Source organism: Balaenoptera acutorostrata, chromosome 4 (genome assembly GCF_949987535.1).
Source record: "Balaenoptera acutorostrata chromosome 4, mBalAcu1.1, whole genome shotgun sequence".
NCBI classification, from domain to species: Eukaryota; Metazoa; Chordata; class Mammalia; order Artiodactyla; family Balaenopteridae; genus Balaenoptera; species Balaenoptera acutorostrata.
In genome coordinates this window covers 22,589,895-22,610,445 of record NC_080067.1, presented here as the reverse complement: position 1 = coordinate 22,610,445, position 20,551 = coordinate 22,589,895, and the positions used below count along the sequence as shown (strand labels likewise).

The following is a 20,551-nucleotide window of genomic DNA, read 5'->3' as shown; positions in this document are numbered from 1 at the left end:
AAACGCATAATCTTCCATCAGGATAACGCAAGACCATGTGTGTCTTTGATGACCAGGCAAAAACTATTACAGCTTGGATGGGAAGTTCTGATTCACCCACTGTATTCACCAGACATTGCACCTTTGGATTAGTGCAAAATTCTCTTGATGGAAAAAATTCAATTCCCTGGAAGACTGTAAAAGGCACCTGGAACAGTTCTTTGCTCAAAAAGATAAAAAGTTTTGGGAAGGTGGAATTAAGTTGCCTGAAAAATGGCAGAAGGTAGTGGAACAAAGGGATGAATCCGTTGTTCAGTAGAGTTGTTGGTGAAAATGAAAAATGTGTCTTTTATTTTTACTTAAAAACCAAAGGCACTTTTTGACCAACCCAATATATCGTGCCGCTCTCTTCTTGCCTGCAGAGTTTCTGCTGAGAAATCAGCTGATAACCTTATGGGAGTTCTTTTGTGTGTTGTTTGTTGCTTTTCACATTTTGCTTTTAATAGTTTTTTTGTGTCTTTAACTTTTGTCAGTTTGGTTACTGTGTTTCTGGCGTATTCCTCCTTGGGTTTATCTTGCCTGGCACTCTCTGTGTTTCCTGGACTTAGGTGACTGTTTCCTTTCCCATATTAGGGAAGTTTTCAGCTATTATCTCTTCAAATAGTTTCTCATGTCCTTTCTCTCTCTCTCCTCCTTCTGGGCTCCTATAATATAATTCCAATGTTTGTGCGTTTAATGTTGTCCCAGAGATCTCTGAGACTGTCCTCGTTTCTTTTCATTTTTTTTTTTATTCTGTTCCACGGCAGTGATTTCCACCATTCTGTCTTTCAGCTCACTTCTGCCTCACTCTCCTGTTGATTTTTTCTATTGTATTTTTCATTTCACTTATTGTATAGTTCATCTGTTTGTTCTGTACTTCTTCTAGGTTTTTGTTAAATATTTCTTGTATCTTCTCAATCTGTGCCTCCATTCTTTTTTTGAGATCTTGGAGCATTTTCAGTCTCATTACTCTGAATTCTTTTTCTGGTAGATTGCGTATCTCCACTTCACTTAATTGTTCTTCTGGGGTTTTATTTTGTTCCTTTATCTGGGACATATCCCTCTACCATCTCATTTTGTCTAACTTTCTGTGATTGCCGTTTCTGTTTCGCATGCTGCAGAATTGTAGTTCTTTTTGCTTCTGCTGTCTGCCCCTGTGGTGGATGAGGCTAAGACGCTCGTGCACGCATCCCTGTGGGCCTCCTGCCCACTGGTGGGTGGAGCTGGGTATTGTTCCTCTGGTGGGAAGGGCTGAGCTCAGGAAGACTTTATGCAGACTGTCTGTGGATGGGTGGGGCTGTGTTCCTGCCCTGTTGGTTGTTTGGCCTGAGGCCTCCCAGCAGTGGAGCCTATGGGCTTTTGGGTGGGGCTAGATCTCCGGGAGGAAATGGTGGCCTCCAGGAGGGCTGACGCCAATGAGTACTCGCCAGAACCACCACTCCCAGTGTCTTTGTCCCAGCAGTGAGCCACAGCCTCACTCTCAACTCCACAGGAGACCATCTAATACTAACAGTTAGGTCTGGCCCAGTCTCTTATGAGGTCACTGCTTTTTTCCCTGGGTCCTGTTGCACACGGGACCTTGTGTGCACCCTCCAAGAGTGGAGTTTCTGTTTTCCCAGTATTATGGAATTTCTGTGATCAAACCCTGCTGGCCTTCAAAGCCAGATTCTCTGGGGGCTCCTCCTCTTTTTGCCAGGCACCAATGCTGGGAAGTCTGACATGGGCTCAGGACTTTTATTCCTGTGAGAGAACTTCTGTGGTATAATTATTTTCCAGTTTGTGGGTCGCCCACATGGCAGGTGTGAGATTTGATTTTATCGCGATTGTGCCCTTCCTACTGTCCCGTCACTTCTTCTTTGTCTTTGGATGTAGGGTATCTTTTTTGGCAGCTTCCAGTGTTCTGGGTTTTTTGTTTGTTCTTTTTTTTTCTGGTTTTTTGTCAATGGTTATTCAGCATTTAGTTGTTATCTTGGTGTTTTTGTCAGAAGGGGTGAGCTCACATCCTTCTACTCTGCCATCTTTTCAGCCAAAACTGAGTCCTCTTAAATTTATTAAGACTGTTTTATGGCCAAACATATGATCTTAGAAAATGTTCCCTGTGCACTAGAGAAAAATATATGTTTTGTTGATTTTGGATGGAATGTTTTATAAATATCTGTTAATTCCATCTGGTCTAATGTCATTTAAGGCAGTTGTTTTCTTACTGATTTTCTGTCGGGATGATCTGTCTATTGGTTTAAGTAGGGTATGAAAGTTTTCTATAATTGTATTGCTTTCTCTTTCTCCCTTTGGTTCCTTTAATATTTGCTTTATATGTTTGGTTCATAAATATTTTCAAATGTTATATCCTTTTGTTGGACAACTCCTTTACTATTATTTTTTATTATATCTATACCATTAATTTTCTCTTAAGTCTATTACGTGTGGTGTGTGTGTGTGTGTGTGTGTATATATATATATATATATATATATTTATTTATTTATTTATCTACTGCAGCTTTCTTTTGGTTTCCGTTTGCATGGAATATCTTTTTTCCATCCCTTTACTTCAGTCTGTGTGTGTCCTTACATCTAAAGGGTGCCTCATGTTGGCAGCATATAGATGGGACTTGTTTTTTTATTCACTTATCCACTCCATGTCTTTTGATTGGAGAATTTAGTCCTTTTACATTTAAAGTAGTTACTGATAGGTTTGTGTTTATTACTATTTTGTTAATTGTTTCCTGGTTGTTTTTATAGTTACTCTTTGTTCCTTTTTTCTTCTCTGCCTCTCCTGCTTTGTATTGGGTTGGCTGAAAAGTTCATTCAGGTTTTTCTGTAACATGTTAACAACTTCTGTAACATTTTTCCATAATGAACTTTTTGGCCAACCGAATAGTTTGATGACTTTCTTTAGTGATATGTATATATTTCTTTCTTTTTATCTTCTGTGTATTTATACTATAGGTTTTTGCTTTGGGTTGTCATGACACTTAAAACAGCATTTTAAGTTGGTAACAAGTTTCATCCATCCTGTTTTAAAGCTTAACGTTTTTACTCTCTTTGCAATGTCCACATTTTATATTTTTCATGTTATATTTAAAAAATCTTATGTATCCCTTAATTATTGTCATGCTTATTTTTATTACTTTTGCCTTTTAACCTTCATATTAGCTTCATAAGTCATTAATCCACTACTTTACTATATATTTACTTTTAAGTGGGATTTATTCTTTCATATGTGTTCTGATAACTAAGTAGTGCCCTTTCCTTTCAGCTTAAAGACATCCATTTAACATTTCTTGTAGGCTGGTTTAGTAGTGATGGACTCCTTTAGCTTTTGCATCTCTGAAACACTCTCCCTCCTTGAATTCTGAATGAGAACTCTGCCAGGTATAGTATTCTTGGTTGGAAGTTTTTTTATTTCAGCACTTTGAATATATCATGCATTCCCTTCTGGCCTGCAGAGTTTTTGCTAAAAAGTGTGCACATAGTGTCATGGGAGTTCCTTTTATATAGCTAGTTGTTTTTCTCGTTGTTTTTAATATTATCTTCTTGTCTTTAACTTTTGACATTTTATTTTTAATGTGTCTTACTGTGAGCTATTTTCAGTTCATCTTTTTTGGAGCTCTCTAGGCTTCCTGGACTTGAATGTCTGTTTTCTGCCCCTTTCTCTCCCTCTTCTTCTTCTGGGAGACCTAAAATGTGAATGTTAGTATGTTTGGTATCATCCCGTGCATCACTTAAGCTGTCTTTGACCTTTTTCTTTTTGCTGCTGTGATTGGGTAAGTTCTAGTTCCTTGTCTTCAAGTTGATTGATTTTTTCTTTTGTTTCATTTAGTCTTGAACCCATCTAGTGTACTTTTCAATTCAGTTATTGTGTTCTTCATCTCTGTGAATTGTATCGGTGCTTTTTTATGTTTTCCGTCTCTTTGTTGGAGTTCTCACTGTATTTATCCATTACTCTCCCCATTTGATGGATATCAAATGACCATTACTTTATCAGGTAAAATATTTATCTCTATTTCATTAAAGTTTTTTTTTTTCCCCCCCTGAAGTTTTGTTGTTCTTTCATTTGGAACATATTCCTCTGTTTCTTCATTTTGCTTGACTCTCTCTATTGGTTTATATACAGTGGATGAAACAACCACCCCCTCCCAGTCTTGAAGGAGTGGCCTTTTGTAGGAGATGAACCTTTTTGTTCAGCCTCGCCCCAACTATTGGTCGTCTCTCAAACCTCTTTGCTTGTCCAAGCATCCTAATATATGTTTAATAGCTCCCCGTAGTTGAGGATGTGCCAAGGCCTGTCACTGTCCCAAAGTGGAAGATTTCAGCACCTAGATTCAGGCTGACTAGAAGCCAGGCCATCAGCTAGCAGTTTTTAAAAGTATGTAGATATAATATATGCAGTCCTGAAAGGCTGCAAGCATAAGCCCCACTGGTTACCAGAGCCAGGCAATCTGGAAGTATACCTTGGGCAGCAGTCAGAAAAATCAGAGCTTCAGATGAGTGTATAACTTCTTTGTAGGAGATAACAGTGAGCTGGAGCAAGGCAAAAGGAGAGTGCCAAAATGACATCCACAGTCTATGTTCCTTTAGAGCTGCTCCATATGCCACTACATGTGTGTCAAACCTAAATCCTGTTGACATATACACACTACCAAATGTAAAATAGGTAGCTACTGGAAAGCAGCCGCATAGCACAGGAGATCAGCTTGGTGCTTTGTGAACACCTAGAGGGGTGGGATAGGGAGGGTGGGAGGAGAGATGCAAGAGGGAGGGGATATGGGGATATATGTATATGTATAGCTGATTCACTTTGTTATACAGCAGCAACTAGCACAACAATGTAAAGCAATTATACTCCAATAAAGATGTTAAAAAAAACCCTGAAGCCTGCTTCTCAATCCAAAGCTGCAGAAGAAGCAAAGTGGCCTCTTTCATAGATCGGGAAATGTGCTTCAGCCAGCTGTCTGTGCAGTGAGCAACGTGTGGTAACCTGCCCAGAACCATCCCTCTAATTGCCACAGTCCCATGGAACCCAGGTACCCAAGCCCCTTTTGCAACCAGACCCCGTTGATCAGGGGGCCCTGGGCTCCAGTTGCAAAATGTCCCAGGTATTAGACACAGAAACCAGGGTATCAGATGCATGTCAAGCTTCTCACCAGGAGACACTGGTGCTCTGGAACACTGCAGAGAGTGAGTGTGAAGATAGTGCCCACCCTCTGAAATCTTTGAAAAGGATTACAGTCAACCCCTAGATGCATGTTTAAAGAGAACCCTGCCCCTCAAGCCACAGTCATAATGTTTAGCTAATAGGTCTCTTTCACAGAAAGACTGAGTTCTTGGATCTGTTGCCTCTTGCTGTGCCCTGGATGTGGTAGCTGGTTTAGAACTCTTTCTTCATTGGTTACAGTGTTGCAGTACCTACAGATGTCAGCCCCACTGGCCACCAAAGCCAGGTGAAGTAAAGGTGATCCCTGGTAGCAGTCACAAAAATCAGGGCACCAGATGGGTATGAGCTCCATTCTGGGTGACACTGATTATTACAGTTGCATGTGATCAGGAATGCAAGCTCCCCTGGCCTCTAGAGCCAGGCGATCAAGAAGCATGTCCTGGGCAGCAGCCGCAAAAATTAGGGCACCAGGCACATGTAGTCTCCCTTTCGGGAGATATTGGTGCTCTGGAGCACAGCAAAGGGAAAGTGTGAGATGGTGCCTGCCATTCTCCATCCCCAGAGAGTGTTTCAGCAGGCTCCTAGATGGGTGTGTTCAATTGGATGCCTGCCCCTTAGGCCGTGGTTTTAATGTAAGCAGGTGATCCGTATTCAGTTCAAGTTGAGTTGCCTTAGGCTGCCTCTGAGCTGGGCCCTGGGTGGATGAGTCCAAGTTGTGCAGGCCGTTTAAGAGCTTTCTACCAGATTGGTGTTGTCTTGTGGGTCTCAGGATGTGAGGCTCTGTTGGTTTTCAAAATTAGATGTGTTGGCCGGGGTCGGGGGGGGGGGGCTTATCTCTCAAGTGCATGTCTTTAAAATTTTTGGTGCCTGATGTGGGGTTTGAGCCCTTCAGTCCTCAGGGAGAAGCCCTGATTTTGAGTTCCCTCCTGCTTGTGGTTCCCTGTGCTGTAGGTCGGGTTTATTTTGTGCCATATTTGGTGAAATTTTGTGGCAGCCTCTCTTACCTGCTTTGATGTGGTTTTCTTCTCGTTTGCCTGATGTATAATTGTCATTCAGCCAGCCTTTATGTTTTTTTAAGAGGAAAATTTTCCATATGTAACTAGACTAATTCTGTCCATGGGAGAAGATGAGTGCAGGGTCGTCCTACATCACCATCTTGAACTGGAACCTATCCCTTCTTTTTTCAGGTGTTAATATATCCTACAGGTCTTTTCGTATCAGTCATAGATAGCTTTATTGTTTTTTATGTCTCCATGGCTTCCATTGACTTCAAGAGCCAATTAAAAGTAGTGGTTTTCATGGATCTATAGCCAGATTGCCTTCATGCAGGCCATGGATGTGCTGCTGGAAAACCTTTTTTACAAGTTGCTAAATCTATAGGTGCCTCAATTTTCTCATCTGTAAAATGGGAGAAAAATTGTATTCTGAATAAGGTTGTTGGGAAGTTTCAGCACTTATTTAGCACAATGCCTGGCAGATGGTGAGCACCCAGATGTAGGCTGCCACCACCATTGTTGTTATCATCACCATTTTTACTTATTTAATCAGATTCTTATTTATGGGCATATGGGGTTTTTTCCTATTTTACTGTTACAGTGCTTCAGGGAATAACCTTGTATATTCATTATTTTGCACATGTGTGATTTTATGGATACTTTGTAACAAGTACAATATCAAGACAAAAGAGGATGTAAATTTGTAATTTTGGTAGACATTTGCCAAATTGCATACCACAAGGATTGTATCAATTTCTGCTGTTACCAGCATTTGACATAGTTTAAATGATTAAGAACTTGATGGTAGTTTTCTGATGTTACTTCCATTTCTAAAATTATTCATAGTTTAAAATGACAGTTTTGAAAGTTCTTCCTTTTGCTTTATTAAAAGTACAATCTTGTGAGGAGGGCCTGCTCAAGCGAACTTTTACTTTTTAATATAAAATATGTATGTTGGTGGCTTATTCTTTTAGGATTCTCATAGATAACTTGTTAGTATTTAAGAGAGTGGAAGATGATCTTTTCTCTCTTTTATTCTTTATTTTCAGATATTTATGTTTCCATGAATCTGAATCATTTCAGATTTTTATTTACCTTTACTATCCATAATCTTAGGATAGTCTTCTATTAGAAATATGCACCTTTAAGAACCAAGAATCCAAAGATGAACTGAGATTAGCTTTTTAATTTATTTTGAACATTTGTGTTGAATTAGGGCAAGAGTTTTTTCTTTGTCAAAGAAAGCTTAATAGGACAGAGGAGTTAACATGTCAGGCATTTTTCAAGGTTCATGGGGGAATACAAAGATCAGTAAGTAGTGGTCTCTGTCATACTTTATTCTAGTGGGTGAGCTAGATAGGTAGGGACCATCTCCGGGTTAGAAAATGTAAAAGGGCAAAGAAGAATGCTTGGATGGAGCTTTAGAATTACCTGTATGTACTCAGGTTAAATGACTAAAAGTAGGTGAAAGAAATAAAAATAAGTCATCAGAGAATATAGTGTAAATATATAGTGCTGTGGGAACCAATAAAATAAACAAATTCTTTAAATACATTAGATAGATTATTACTAAGGAAAAACTGTTTGATGTAGCAGTTCGGAGACAGCTGGTGTGAGGAAGCAGTTTCTGTAGAGTTGTGGTACCCAATTGGAGAAGAATGAACAGTTGGAAAATAAGTAAATAGGCTAATCTTTGGAATAGTCATTGTCATTGGCAGGAGAAGGAATTTCTTCCTTAAAAGAAAAATCAGTAACAAGCTTCTGTTCATTTTCAAAATTATGGCTTTTAAACATCTGATTTTATTTTATTAGTAATTGATATTTGTATATTGTAGTCATCTTTAAAGATGCTAAGCATGAGGTTGTTTTTTTCATATTGCTTTTAATGCTAGTTACTGTTTGGTTGCCCTTCACTTTACCACATTAAATTGATGCAGTGAAATAGTCCTCTCTTTATGAACTAACATAGCTATTTTATTGAAAGTATAGTTAAGACTCCACTGAATATGAAAACTGCCATGTCAATCATGGATATAGAGTAGTTGAACATTATTTACACTGGGAGTATTTTAAGAGTGATATGTGCAACTTATTAATGAAGTAGTAGAATTAGTGTTGTCCCTTTTCTTGAATTATTAAAAAATCAACTTTACCAAGATCTAATTTCCATACATTAAAATTCACACACAGTATACAGATAGATGGTTTTTGACAAATGCGTACAACCATGTAATGACATTCCATTCAAAATATAAAATATTTCCATCTCCCTAAGAAGAAGAGTTAATTCTTCCCATGTTCAAAAATTTTAACATCTAATTTTACTTCTTTTGCTTTTTTATTAGTACTTATGGATGTAATTTTACTTATCAAGAGTACCATGAATTAACCCCTGAAATTACATGCTTTTTATCTATGGGAATCTTATTTCAGATTGACAGAATATTTCATGACCCAAACAAGGTTAAATAGAAACAATTTTGTTTGAGTGATTTTAAGAACATCTAACAGAAAGTTACTTTTATTTGAGATTAGTTACAATTATCAGTTTAGCACATTTCTTGTTTATTTAATTTTTTAAAATCCTCTGAAAATAAAGGCTGTATTGTAGTACATAAGCAATCTGTCTTCAACACTGTTGAATACTCTCTACGTTACTGTTTTTCACATAAAAAAATAAAATCAGGATAAAAAGTTTCTCATTTTGTTTCAGAAATTGCATGTTGGGGAAGAACTCTTTAAAAATACTTTTCCTTTTCATCCACCTTCCAACCTAGACTGTCATCTCTAAAGTTGAATATTGGGAGTATCCATTGGTGGTACTTAATTCATCATCCAGAAAATGAATGAGAGCTATGTATCAGTAAATAAACTGTGCTTTTAAATGATTCTGATTAAAAGATAGGACAGATATCATTTTTCTCATTTTATAGATTTTAATTCAGTTAAATTAAGTTTAATAAGTGCCAAATGTTCCATTGTACTTTTTGTTGGGACTCTGAATTAAGATCATACTTTGACTTTTAGTGGCCATCCTACTGCTCCATGGTCTTTCCTATAAGAGTACAGTACATTTCAGAGACTCTTCCCACCTACATTCCTAATTGTGACTTGAGTTGGAGCTGGTAATCACTGGCAAGGAACCTGTCAGAGGTTATAAAGTAATTATTTTCTTACTGATTCATTGAGTGTTATTCTTGTGATTTTTAACTTGAGTATTTTATACTTAAAACTGAACCTCATTTAATTATTAGGCCGGAATTCTTTGTACCTAAGTTGATTTTTGAACCTTATTTCAGTTTCTTTAAATGTTATTTTTAACACAGGTTTTCAATATAAACCACTCATTCTCATAAGAGTGATAATATTTACATAACCATAGTTGAGATAAAAATAAAGTAAGGTAAAAGTAGTATGAAAGAATGAGATGTTGAAAGAGGTTAACTTTTTCTTTGGTTGTTTGATCCTTATGTAGAAGTTACTGAGCAACTATTCATGTTCAAAAAAACAGATTTAACTGAAATGTGTTGTTAGATTATGGGACATGTAGTTTTAATTTATCGAAGAATATTCTGATGATTAAAAAATATCAGAGGGAGCCTTGAAGGGAGATAACACTCTCTATACTTGCATGTTTTTCAGACTAAGGCAGCCAGCTATATGTCTGGTTAGCACCAGCATATATTTAAGTCAATCTTTAGGGGCTTTTCTACTGTATAAATTCATTGTTTTATGTCTTTGTCTTTTCCTTCTTCAACACTTCTCTCAATATTTTTCCTTATACTTATCTAATTCATAGGATATTCAGGGTTTTATTTTAACGTCTAAAGAACTTTTAAATTCTTAAACAAGGGATTCCTTTAGAATAGATAGAAGTTTGGGGGAAGTAAGAAAAACCTAAACACTTTCATATAAAACTTTTCAAATAGTACTCAGGTTAAATTTAATTTTTAGCATGGGATAGAAAAAGATTAACTATAAAATCTGTTGTTCCACAGGTACTGTGAGAATAGAGATGTTTCGAAATATGCAGAATGCAGAAATCATCAGAAAAATGACTGAAGAATTTGATGAGGTATAGCATTTCAATATTTATACAAACTGCCTGCTTACACTTGTAAATGGTGAATATGTTATTTTAAGTTTTGTTTTGACTTGGTGTTTAGTATAAGAGAAGATACACTGTTTTCTCATTTATATGATAATCCATGCTATTAATTCCAAAATTAATCTCATTCATTTGGGAATTTTATTACATTGCATGGAGGTAGTAGCACTGATGGCTGATATGGATAAGAAAATTTATGGTGTGAAGTAGAAGTTAACTCTTGACATTCATTCTTGAAGACCATCTAAAATTCCTGAATTTATAAATACATTTCCAGCAATTTCATGTTCTGTGGAATACTAGTCTTGTTAAATGCGTTAAAGAAAAAAGGGTTTGGAGGTCAAGGAAGTGTGAGCAGGCTGCCTATTATACCTACCTTAGAGATTGTGAAAGCATATTAACTTATTTAAGGTTCTTAGAAATCCTAATGGAGAAAAATGTCCTTAACTTAATTCAATCCAGAATTCCCAAAATTATTTTACATGGATCCCCACCACTGACATATCCACACACACACACCTCCACCCCCCCGCCCCTTTCCCATTTTCTCTGTGTGTGTGTGTGTGTGTGTGTGTGTGTGTGTGTGTAAAACTTGAACTTCTATTTGGGACACTCTACATGAGATAATCTGATTTCCATTAAGAATACAAGTTTTCTTTACTAGTCTTCACAAATTAATCATGCAGAAACTATTTTTTTCTGCATGATTTTCCATTTTCACTAAAATATTCACTCACGCAGTTTTACACTGTAAATGTTGAGATACTTTTACAGTTTTATTTCTTTATTTTATTTATGGTGAACTCAATTCATGTCATGCTTTAGGCCACCATCAATTCCAGTTTTAACGTTCTGCCTTTGATTTAATTAAGATTTCTGTTTTCTGAATTAGGTGTTCCTTTTTCTTGACTTTCAACACTAACAACAAAGATTGGTTTTCTTCTAGGTCCACTCTTTTAGTAAGATGGGGTTAGGCTTTTTATTAGTAGTAGCAGTAGTGTTTATTTTTAATTAAAAAAGTACTATAAACACATGTCAAAGCAAACATTCAAACACAGGCTGTTCAATATATGTCTTTCTCATCAGGTGTTCACCTTTATTCTAGCAGCAGTATGAAAACGTTTTACAGAAACATTCTGTCAGTGGCTTTCAGACTATTTATCCACATTTTATGGGAGGTAGGGGAGACCTTAAATTGTCACCTATGCAGATATACTCCGTAATCACTTGTCTTCATTTCTGTAATCCAAAAAGCTCTGAAATTCCAAAACCTGGCCTAAAATAACATGAGGCTACTTACAATTTTTATTTATCACAGTCAGCGTGAATATCTGTATGCATTGCTGTTAAATGTTAATGTTCTTGATTACAGGGGGCTGCCCCAGCTTCTTTTGGGGTATGATAAAATATAAGGTATATGCACTGTATTAACTTCCAAAATGCAAAAACTCCTAGATTCTGAAACATTTCTGTGGGACTACTGTTCACTAAAAAATAATTTTGTTGTTGTTATTACATGTGTTTTTATATGTTGCAAATAGAAGTTAAAGCCAGATAAGATATAAGTTAAGGTGCAAGTAGTAGGTTTACTCACCAGCTACTATACTAACTACTATGCCAGGCTTGCAATACAGGTGATTCAGATTGTAGATTTAAAAGTAGTATGTATCTTGGACCTTCACAGCACTAACACGTGATGGAATGATTATTAAGAGTTTAAGACAGTAGTTTCCAAACATTGCTGCACATTCACATCTCATGGGGATACTGATGCCTGGCTCCCTTCCACATCCCCCAGACATTTTGATTTACTTTGTAAGGCATGTGACCTGGGTATAGAGATTTTTTTAAAGCTCACCAGGTGATATTCTAATGTATAAGAACTATTGAGAACTGTTGTTCTAAGGCAAATAAAAAGAGGAAGCCAAGATTTGTTATAAAAACACTTCATATATGAAAACAGAATGAGGGGGAAACAACAATGAATAAAATGTAGCAAATGAAATTATTCAGAAGGCATTCATTTCATATTCCTAAACATTTTGTCCCAATATTTGAGATTGTTGACCTAATCAAAGAAGACTTTTAAAATCATCATTCTGTTATTTTTTTAAACAGTATATCTAATACAGTTTGGATTATTAGAATGTATTAATTTAAAGCAGAATTTGATATCTTCTGAGGCTACTTAGAAATAAATAAATATAAATATAATTGTGATGATTAGAAGTTTTAATAAATATTGTCAGTTTCAATTTAAAATATCTATATAATGCTTTTCATTAGGTGGCTTAAAACAGTGTCATAAATAGGATGCTTACTGACTTTGCTTGAGACTTTTTTGCATAACCAATTTGAAAAGTAAAAATTTAAACTCAAAATAAATAAATAAATAAACATACAAACAAACAAATAAATAAAAATTCCAGAGATGATGTTAGTGAGCAGGATGTGCCAGACCTGTTTTGACACTGATAATTTAATTGTCTGCAAGTGTGACAAGATTCATCGAAGCAAGAACAAATGGAAATTCTATTTGAAAGATGGTATTACGTGTTTTGGAGGGACAGACTATGTATTTGCAAAAGCCATTGTTGATACGGAGTGGTAAAACTTATGAGCTGAATACATCATAAACATATACTGGGACTGTGTCACATATTGTTCACTGTATTGAATTTAATGAAATTATAATTCAGATGCAGATACAAAAAAATTTATCTTAAACTCTTTAGCAAGATATTGATCTTTTGCTACTCTGTATATACTCAAGAATGCATTTAAATGCTTTCATATTGTTAAATGTACAGTATTTTAAGTTTTTTTTTCTTCAAAATACTGTATAGGTTATTTAGTCCCTTGGGAGTGGGAGGAGGTTGGTTTTGGTGAATTATATTTTGTGATAAAATTCTGAAATATCAAAGAACCATTAGATCCCAAGATCCTAGACAAATGCCTAGTTAACAGGGAGTAGCCATTAAAATTCTTTTGAATGAATGAATATATTGTATTATAGCAAACTAAAGTAAAGGTGAGATGAGTTAGAAGTCATTTCAGTTGAAAGTGTTTAAATTGAATAAGGTAGTCCAAGAGTATGTTATTGACTGAAAAAGTAGTATACTGTAGCTTCTATTCCTTATTACAAATTGGTTATAACTACAGATCTGCACCTGGCCACATGTCCTTTGTAATTGTAATATCTGCCTAATTTAGAAATATAATATGTTAATTCCCAGAGCAGCCTATAGCTTTTTAAAGTCAGTAGATATACTTGGTTCCTGTTGGAGCCAGTTGCCAGGAGGTAAAGCACACTGTAATTGTATTTCTTCCCCAGGTTATTACAATCAGCTCTCCATGTATCAATTCTTAGATATGTTTCCCAAAGGTCAATTTGTGTAGTTTTCATATATTTCAGTATGACATCTATGTAGGGAAACCTTTGCAACACAACACATTTAATATTCAGCTCACCCTTGAACAACACGGGTGTTAGGTACTCTCAGCCCCCTGTAGCTGAAAATCCTCATATAATTTTTGACTCCCCCAAAACTTAACTACTAATACCCTACTGTTGACTGGAAGCCTTACCAATAACATTAACAGTCGATTAACACACATTTTGTATTTTATATGTATTATATGCTGTGTTCTTACAATAAAGTAAGCTAGAGAAAAACTGTTATTAAGAAAAACATAAAAAGGGGAAAGCACATTTACAGTACTGTACTGTATCATTACTGTAAGTTTATGTCATCTGTCTATAAGCTAAGTCATCTGTTAGTACCTATATCAACATTGTCTTATATGATGCAAAACACCATAGATCTTACATGTATTATTAACACTAGACATCAAAAATGAAAAGATAATGTGAATAATTCATATTTTCTTACAGATATGATGATTTATGCATTGATAACGAAGAAGCCAGCAATCTGATTGCTTTTTGCTAGCCTAGTGTAACTGATACAATTGTTTCTTGGTAGCGTAGCCTTTATACTAGTGAATGAATTGTTATAAAATTTTTATGGCATACAGTATTACTGTCATATTCATAATACAATATTGGAAACACTGTTACTTTTCTTAAGAAAAATCACTTACCTGTGATGATAAGCTGATATGCAGTTTCTCCAGCTATGAGAGTGAGAGTGTGTCATACTGTACAGTAATGTAATTCTTTGAAAGCAAAGTTATAGAACAGTATATATTAAATATCACTCACCTTATGCCTATGTATGGGTAGGCTATCCACTTCAATACAAGTCTTGCATACGAAGCTCTACACAATGAATAGTTAGGCAATGATGATATGACACGAGTGTCTCATACAGTTCTTGCCATACAGTACTATTTTCACATGGAGACACTCACACATATATACAACAGATATGTTTATTAAGTGTATGGCATGGTGATTATTAACTGTTCATTAAGTGGAAGTGGATTATCACAGAGGTCTTCATCCTCATCGTCTTCACATTGAGTAGGCTGAGGAAGAGGAGGGGTTTGTCTTGCTGACTCGGGGATGGCAGAGGTGGAGGAGGTAGAAGGGTAGGCAGGAGAGGCAGGCATATTTGGTGTAATTTTATGGAAATACATCATAATTTCTGTTTGAATTTTGCTTTTTCATTTCTCTAACATAGTACCAGTCCTTCTTCCACCATTTGCTACAGTTTCAATGCCCATATCACAGAAGGGTTCATGTTGTAAAAGAAGTTAAAAGCAGTGTTGAATAAGCAGAACCCTTCTACCAGATTGTCTAATGTCATTTGTTTTCTTTTTTTTTTTTTTTTTTTTTTTGTCATTTGTTTTCTGGCAATGCTTCTTCTATGTCTTCTTCCTCATTGTACAGCACTGGTTAGGAAGCACTCATCTTCATCAAGTCATCTTCTCTTAATTCCTTTGGTGTAGTGTCTATTAGCTCTTGAATTTCTTCAAGATTCATATCTTAAAACTCTTCACTGCCCCCCTGCCCCCCGCCCCAACCTTTTTTGCCATATCCACAGTCTGTTTCATGATTTCTTTGATCGGCTCTGTCCTTAGTCCTGTGAAGTCATGCACAACATCTGGGCAAAATTTATCTCCAGCAGGAATTCATTATTTCGGGCCTGGTAGCTTTCATGGCTTTTTCTATAACAACAATGGCATCTTCAGCTTCAGTGGTGTAGTCCTTGCAGACTTTCATGATGTTCTCGCTATGGGGGTTCTCTTCCATAGCCCTGACAATCCTTTCCATAGAGTACTGTGTGTAATGAGCTTTAAAGGCCCTTATGACTCCCTGATCTATAGACTGAATTAGAGATACTGTGTTTGGGAGCAAGTTGATCACTTTGACACTTTTGGTGTTGAACTCATAGGGTTCTGGGTGGCCAGGGGTATTGTTCATTATAAAAAGAATTTTAAAAGTCAGTTCCTTACTGGCAAGGTACTTCCCAACTTCAAGGACAAAGCATCAATGGAACCAATCCAGAAAAGGGTTCTCATTGTCCATGCATTCTTGTTCTACAACCAAAAGACTGGTAGCTGGTGTTATATTTTCCCTTCAAGGCCTGGGAGTTTGTAGCTTTACAGATAAGAGCAGTCCTGATCATAAACCTGACTTGCATGTGCACAAAAAGTAGAGTTAGCCTGTGCCTTCTTAGCTAAGTCCTGGTGCTCGCTTATCTTCCTTACTAATAATGTTGTTTGTGATGATTTTTTCCCGAGTAGGGCGCTTTCATCTGCATTAAAAACCTGTTGAGGCAGACTTACCTATCACTGAGCAACTCCCACGTGCAAGTGTAAATGTCTCTTCTCCAGTAAGTTTGTCAACTGTCAGTTAATTTGTAGGCTCTCTCTGCAGGACCCAAGCTGGAAAAGAAAAAAGTTTTTCTTTTCAGCAGTTTTGTTGACTAGGATGGGATGTTTGGGACTCCCGGCTCACACCAGAGACTGAGGCTGCAGCTGAGATCACCAGTCCAGTGAAGCTGAGCTCCTCGCCTGCCACCGGGATTTGTATAAAAACACCTGGCTGCAGGCAGCGAGGGATCTGCCGTGCTCCTGGAGAGCAGCTGCTGGCACTGCTGATGCCAAGCTGGGTGCTGCAGCTCTGCCTAGTCCCAGCCAGCACCCCATTCTGATCGGGCCACGAGAGAAAACAAGATGGCAGAGTAGAAGACCTTGAGCTCACATCCTCCCGTGAGAACACCAAAATCACAACTAATTGCTGTACAACCATCAATAAAAAAGGCTGGAACCTATGAAAAAGATATTCTACATTCAAAGACAGAGAAGCTGAGATGGTAGGAAGGGTGCACTCATGATATAATCAAATCCCATACACCCTGGGTGGGTGACCCAGAAGCTGGAGAATAATTATATCACAAAAGTTCTCCCACAGGAGTGAGAGTTCTGAGCCCCACATTAGGCTCCCCAGCTGGGGGGTCTGGCATCAGGAGGAGGAGCCGCCAGAGCATTTGGCTTTAAAGGCCAGCATCTCCTGATCACAGGAGCTCCACAGAACTTGGGGAAACAGACTCCACTCTTGGATGATGCACACGAGGTCTTTTGATCCCCAAGACGCAGGGAAAAAGCAGTGACTTCAAAGGAACCTGGGCCGGAACTGCCTGCTGGTCTTGGAGGGCCTCTTGGGGAGACAGGGGGTGGCTGTGTCTCTCTTGGGGCATAAAAGTTGGTGGCGAACATATCTGGGAGAAATCATCTGAAGGCTGACATCTTGCTTGGAACATTAGTGCCAAGACCTGGCCCCACGCAACAGCCTGTAGGCTCCAGTGCTGGGACATGTCAGGCCAGATAACCAACAGGGCTGGAACACGGTCCCACCCATCAACAGACAGGCTTCCTGAAGACTTCCTGAGCCCATAGCCACCTCTAGGCATGCCATTTGACATGGCCCTTCCCACCAGAGGGCCAAGACCCAACTCTACCCACCAGGGGGCAGGCACCAGTCCCTCCCACCAGGAAGCCCCCACAAGCCTCTAGACTAGCCTCACCCACCAGGGGGCAGACAATAGAAGCAAATTCACAGTCTCAAAACCTGTGGAACTGAGTCCACAAACACAGGTCAGAACCTACCATGGGACCAGCTGATAGCTGGCCATTGAGTTACGAGAGGAGCTGTACTACTGGGACACATAGGACATCCCCTACGGAGGGCTACTTCTTCAAGGTCAAGACACATAACTAACCTGTCACATACATAAAAATACAAACAGAAGTTTAGACAAAATGAGACAGCAAAGGAATATGTTCCAGATGAAGGAACAAGGTAAAACCCCAAAACAACTAAATGATATGGAGATAAGCAATCTACCTGAGAAAGAGTTCAGAGTAATGATTGGAAGGATGATCCAGGAATTCGGGAAAAGAATGGAAGCACAGAGTGAGAAGTTACAAGAAGTTTTTAACAAAGGATTAGAAAAAATAAAGAACAACCAAACACAGTTAAAGAATACAATAACTGGGGCTTCCCTGGCGGCGCAGTGATTAAGAATCCGCCTGCCAATGCAGGAGACACAGGTTCAAGCCATGGTCTGGGAAGATCCCACATGCCACGGAGCAACTGAGCCCATGTGCCACAGCTGCTGAGCCTGCGCTCTAGAGCCCACAAGTCGCAACTACTGAAACCCGCACACCTAGAGCCCGTGCTCCCAACAAGAGAAGTCACCACAATGAGAAGCCTGCGCACCGCGGGAAAGAGTGGCCCCCGCTTGCCGCAACTAGAGAAAGCCCACACACAGCAACAAAGACGCAACGCAGCCAAAAATAAAAATAAATTTAAAAAAAATACAGTAACTGAAATGAAAAATACACTAGAAGTAATCAATAGAATAAATGAGGCAAAAGAACAAATAAGTGAACTGGTAGACAGAGTGGTGGAAATCACTGCTGCAAAACAGAATAAAGAGAAAAAATGGAAAGAAAAAAGGATAGTTTAAGAGACCTCTGGGACGATGTCAAATGTACCAACATTCGCATTATAGGAGTCCCAGAAGGAGAAAAAAGAAAGAAAGGGCCTGAGAAGATATTTGAAGAGATAATAGCTGAAAGCTTCCCTAACATGGGAAAGGAAGCAGTAACCCAAGTCTAGGAAGCAGAGAGTACCATACAGGATCAACCCAAGGAGGAACACAACCGAGATACATTGTATCAAATTGACAAAAATTAAAGATAAAAGAAAATATTAAAAAACAATGAGGGGAAAGCAACAAGTCACACACAAGGGAACCCCCATAAGGTTATCAGCTGATTTTTCAGCAGAAACTCTGCAGACCAGAAGAGAGTGGCATAATATATTTAAAGTGATGAACAGGAAAAACCTACAACCAAGAATATGCTACCCAGAAAGGCTCTTGTTCGGATTCAATGAAGAAATCAAAAGCTTTACAGACAAGCAAAAGCTAAGAGAATTCAGCACCATCAAACCAGATTTACAACAAATGCTAATCAACTTCTCTAGGCAGAAAATAACAGTCCACAAGTAGAAGAAAGAAAATTATGAAATGGGAAAGCTCACCAATAAAGGCGTACAGTAAAGGTAGGAAATCATACACACACACAAATATGATATCTAAACCAATAATTGTGAAAGGAGGAGAGTGTAAATGCAGGATATTTCAAATGCATTAGAAATTAAGAGATCGACAACTTAAAACAATCATTATATGTATAGATTGCTATATCAAAGTCTCATGGTAAACCAAAAATCTACAGTAGATAATACACAGAAATAAGAAGAAGGAATCCAAACACAATACTAAAGAAAGTCATCAAATCACAAGAGAGGAGAACAAAAGACAAAAGGAGAAAAAAAACTTACAAAAACAGATCCGAAACAACTAACAAAATGGCAATAAGAACATACATATGGGTATTTGCCTTAAAGGTAAATGGATTAAATGCTCCAACCGAAAGACATAGGCTGGCTGAATGGATACAAAAACAAGACCCATATATATGCTGCCAAGAAGACAACCACATCAGATCTATAGGTACATACAGATTGAAAGTGAGGGGATGGAAAAAGGTATTCCATGGAAATGGAAATCAAAAGAAAGATGGAGTAGCAATACTCATATCAGACAAAATAGACCTTAAAATAAAGACTGTTACAAGAGACAAACAAGGATACCACATAATGATCAGAGGACCAGTCCAAGATGATATAACAATTGTAAATATATGCACCCAAAATAAGCGCACCTCAATGTATAAGGCAAATGTTAACAGACATAAAAGGAAAAATTGAGAGTAACACAATAATAGTGGGGTCCTCTAATACCCCACTAACATCAGTGGACAGATTATCCTGACAGAAAATCAGTAAAGAAACACAGGCCTTAAATGACACCTTAGACTACATGGATTTGATTGAAATTCATAAAGCATTCCATCCAAAAGCAGCAGAATACACTTTTTTGTCAAGTGTACATGGAACATTCACCAGGGTAGGTCACATGCTGGGCCACAAAGCAAGCCTCAGTAAATTTAAGAAAATTGTAATTTTATCAAGCATCTTTTCTGACCATAACACTATGAGGCTAGAAACCAACTACAAGAAAAAGAACTGCAAAGAACACAAACACGTGGAGGTTAAACATATTGTAGTAAGCAACCAATGGATCACTGAAGAAATCAAAGAGGAAATCAGAAAATATACCTAAAGACAAATGAAAACAAAAACAGGACAATGCAAAACTTACGGGACACAGCAAAAGCAGTTCTAAGAGGGAAGTTTATAGCTATACAAACTTACCTCAGGAAACGAGAACAATCTCAAATAAACAACCTGACTTTACACCTAAAGCAACCAGAGGAAGAAGAACAAACAAACCCAAAGTTAGTAGAAGGAAAGTAAGTATAAAGGTCAGAGCAGAAATAAATGAAATAGAGACTATAAAAACAATAGAAAGGATCAACAAAACTAAAAGCTGATTCCTTGAAAATATTTTTAAAAATTGATAAAACTTTAGCCAAACTCATCAAGAAAAAAAGGGAGAGGGCCCAGATCAATAAAATTAGAAATTAAAAAGGAGAAGTTACAACTGACACCATAGAAATAAAGGACCATAAGAGACTACTACAAGCAACTATATGCCAAAGAACTGGGCAACCTAGAAGAAATGGACAAATTCTTAGAAAGGTACAATCTCCCAAGCCTGAACCAGGAAGAAACAGAAAATAGGAACAGACCAATTACAAGTACTGAAATTGAATCTGTGATTTAAAAATTCCCAATAAACAAAAGTCTAGGACCAGATAACTTCACAGGCA

General features: G+C 37.5%; 1 protein-coding gene across 2 annotated transcripts in view; it reads left to right on the top strand.

The window, feature by feature from the left end:
- The window catches only part of STAG1 (STAG1 cohesin complex component), a 434,186-nt gene that overhangs the window by 226,883 nt on the left and 186,752 nt on the right, over positions 1–20,551 (top strand). For both annotated transcript variants that reach the window (XM_057545017.1, XM_057545018.1), the window contains exon 6: positions 10,167–10,243. In XM_057545017.1, the coding sequence (XP_057401000.1) occupies positions 10,167–10,243 (77 nt within the window). The remainder of the gene's footprint in view (positions 1–10,166; positions 10,244–20,551) is intronic.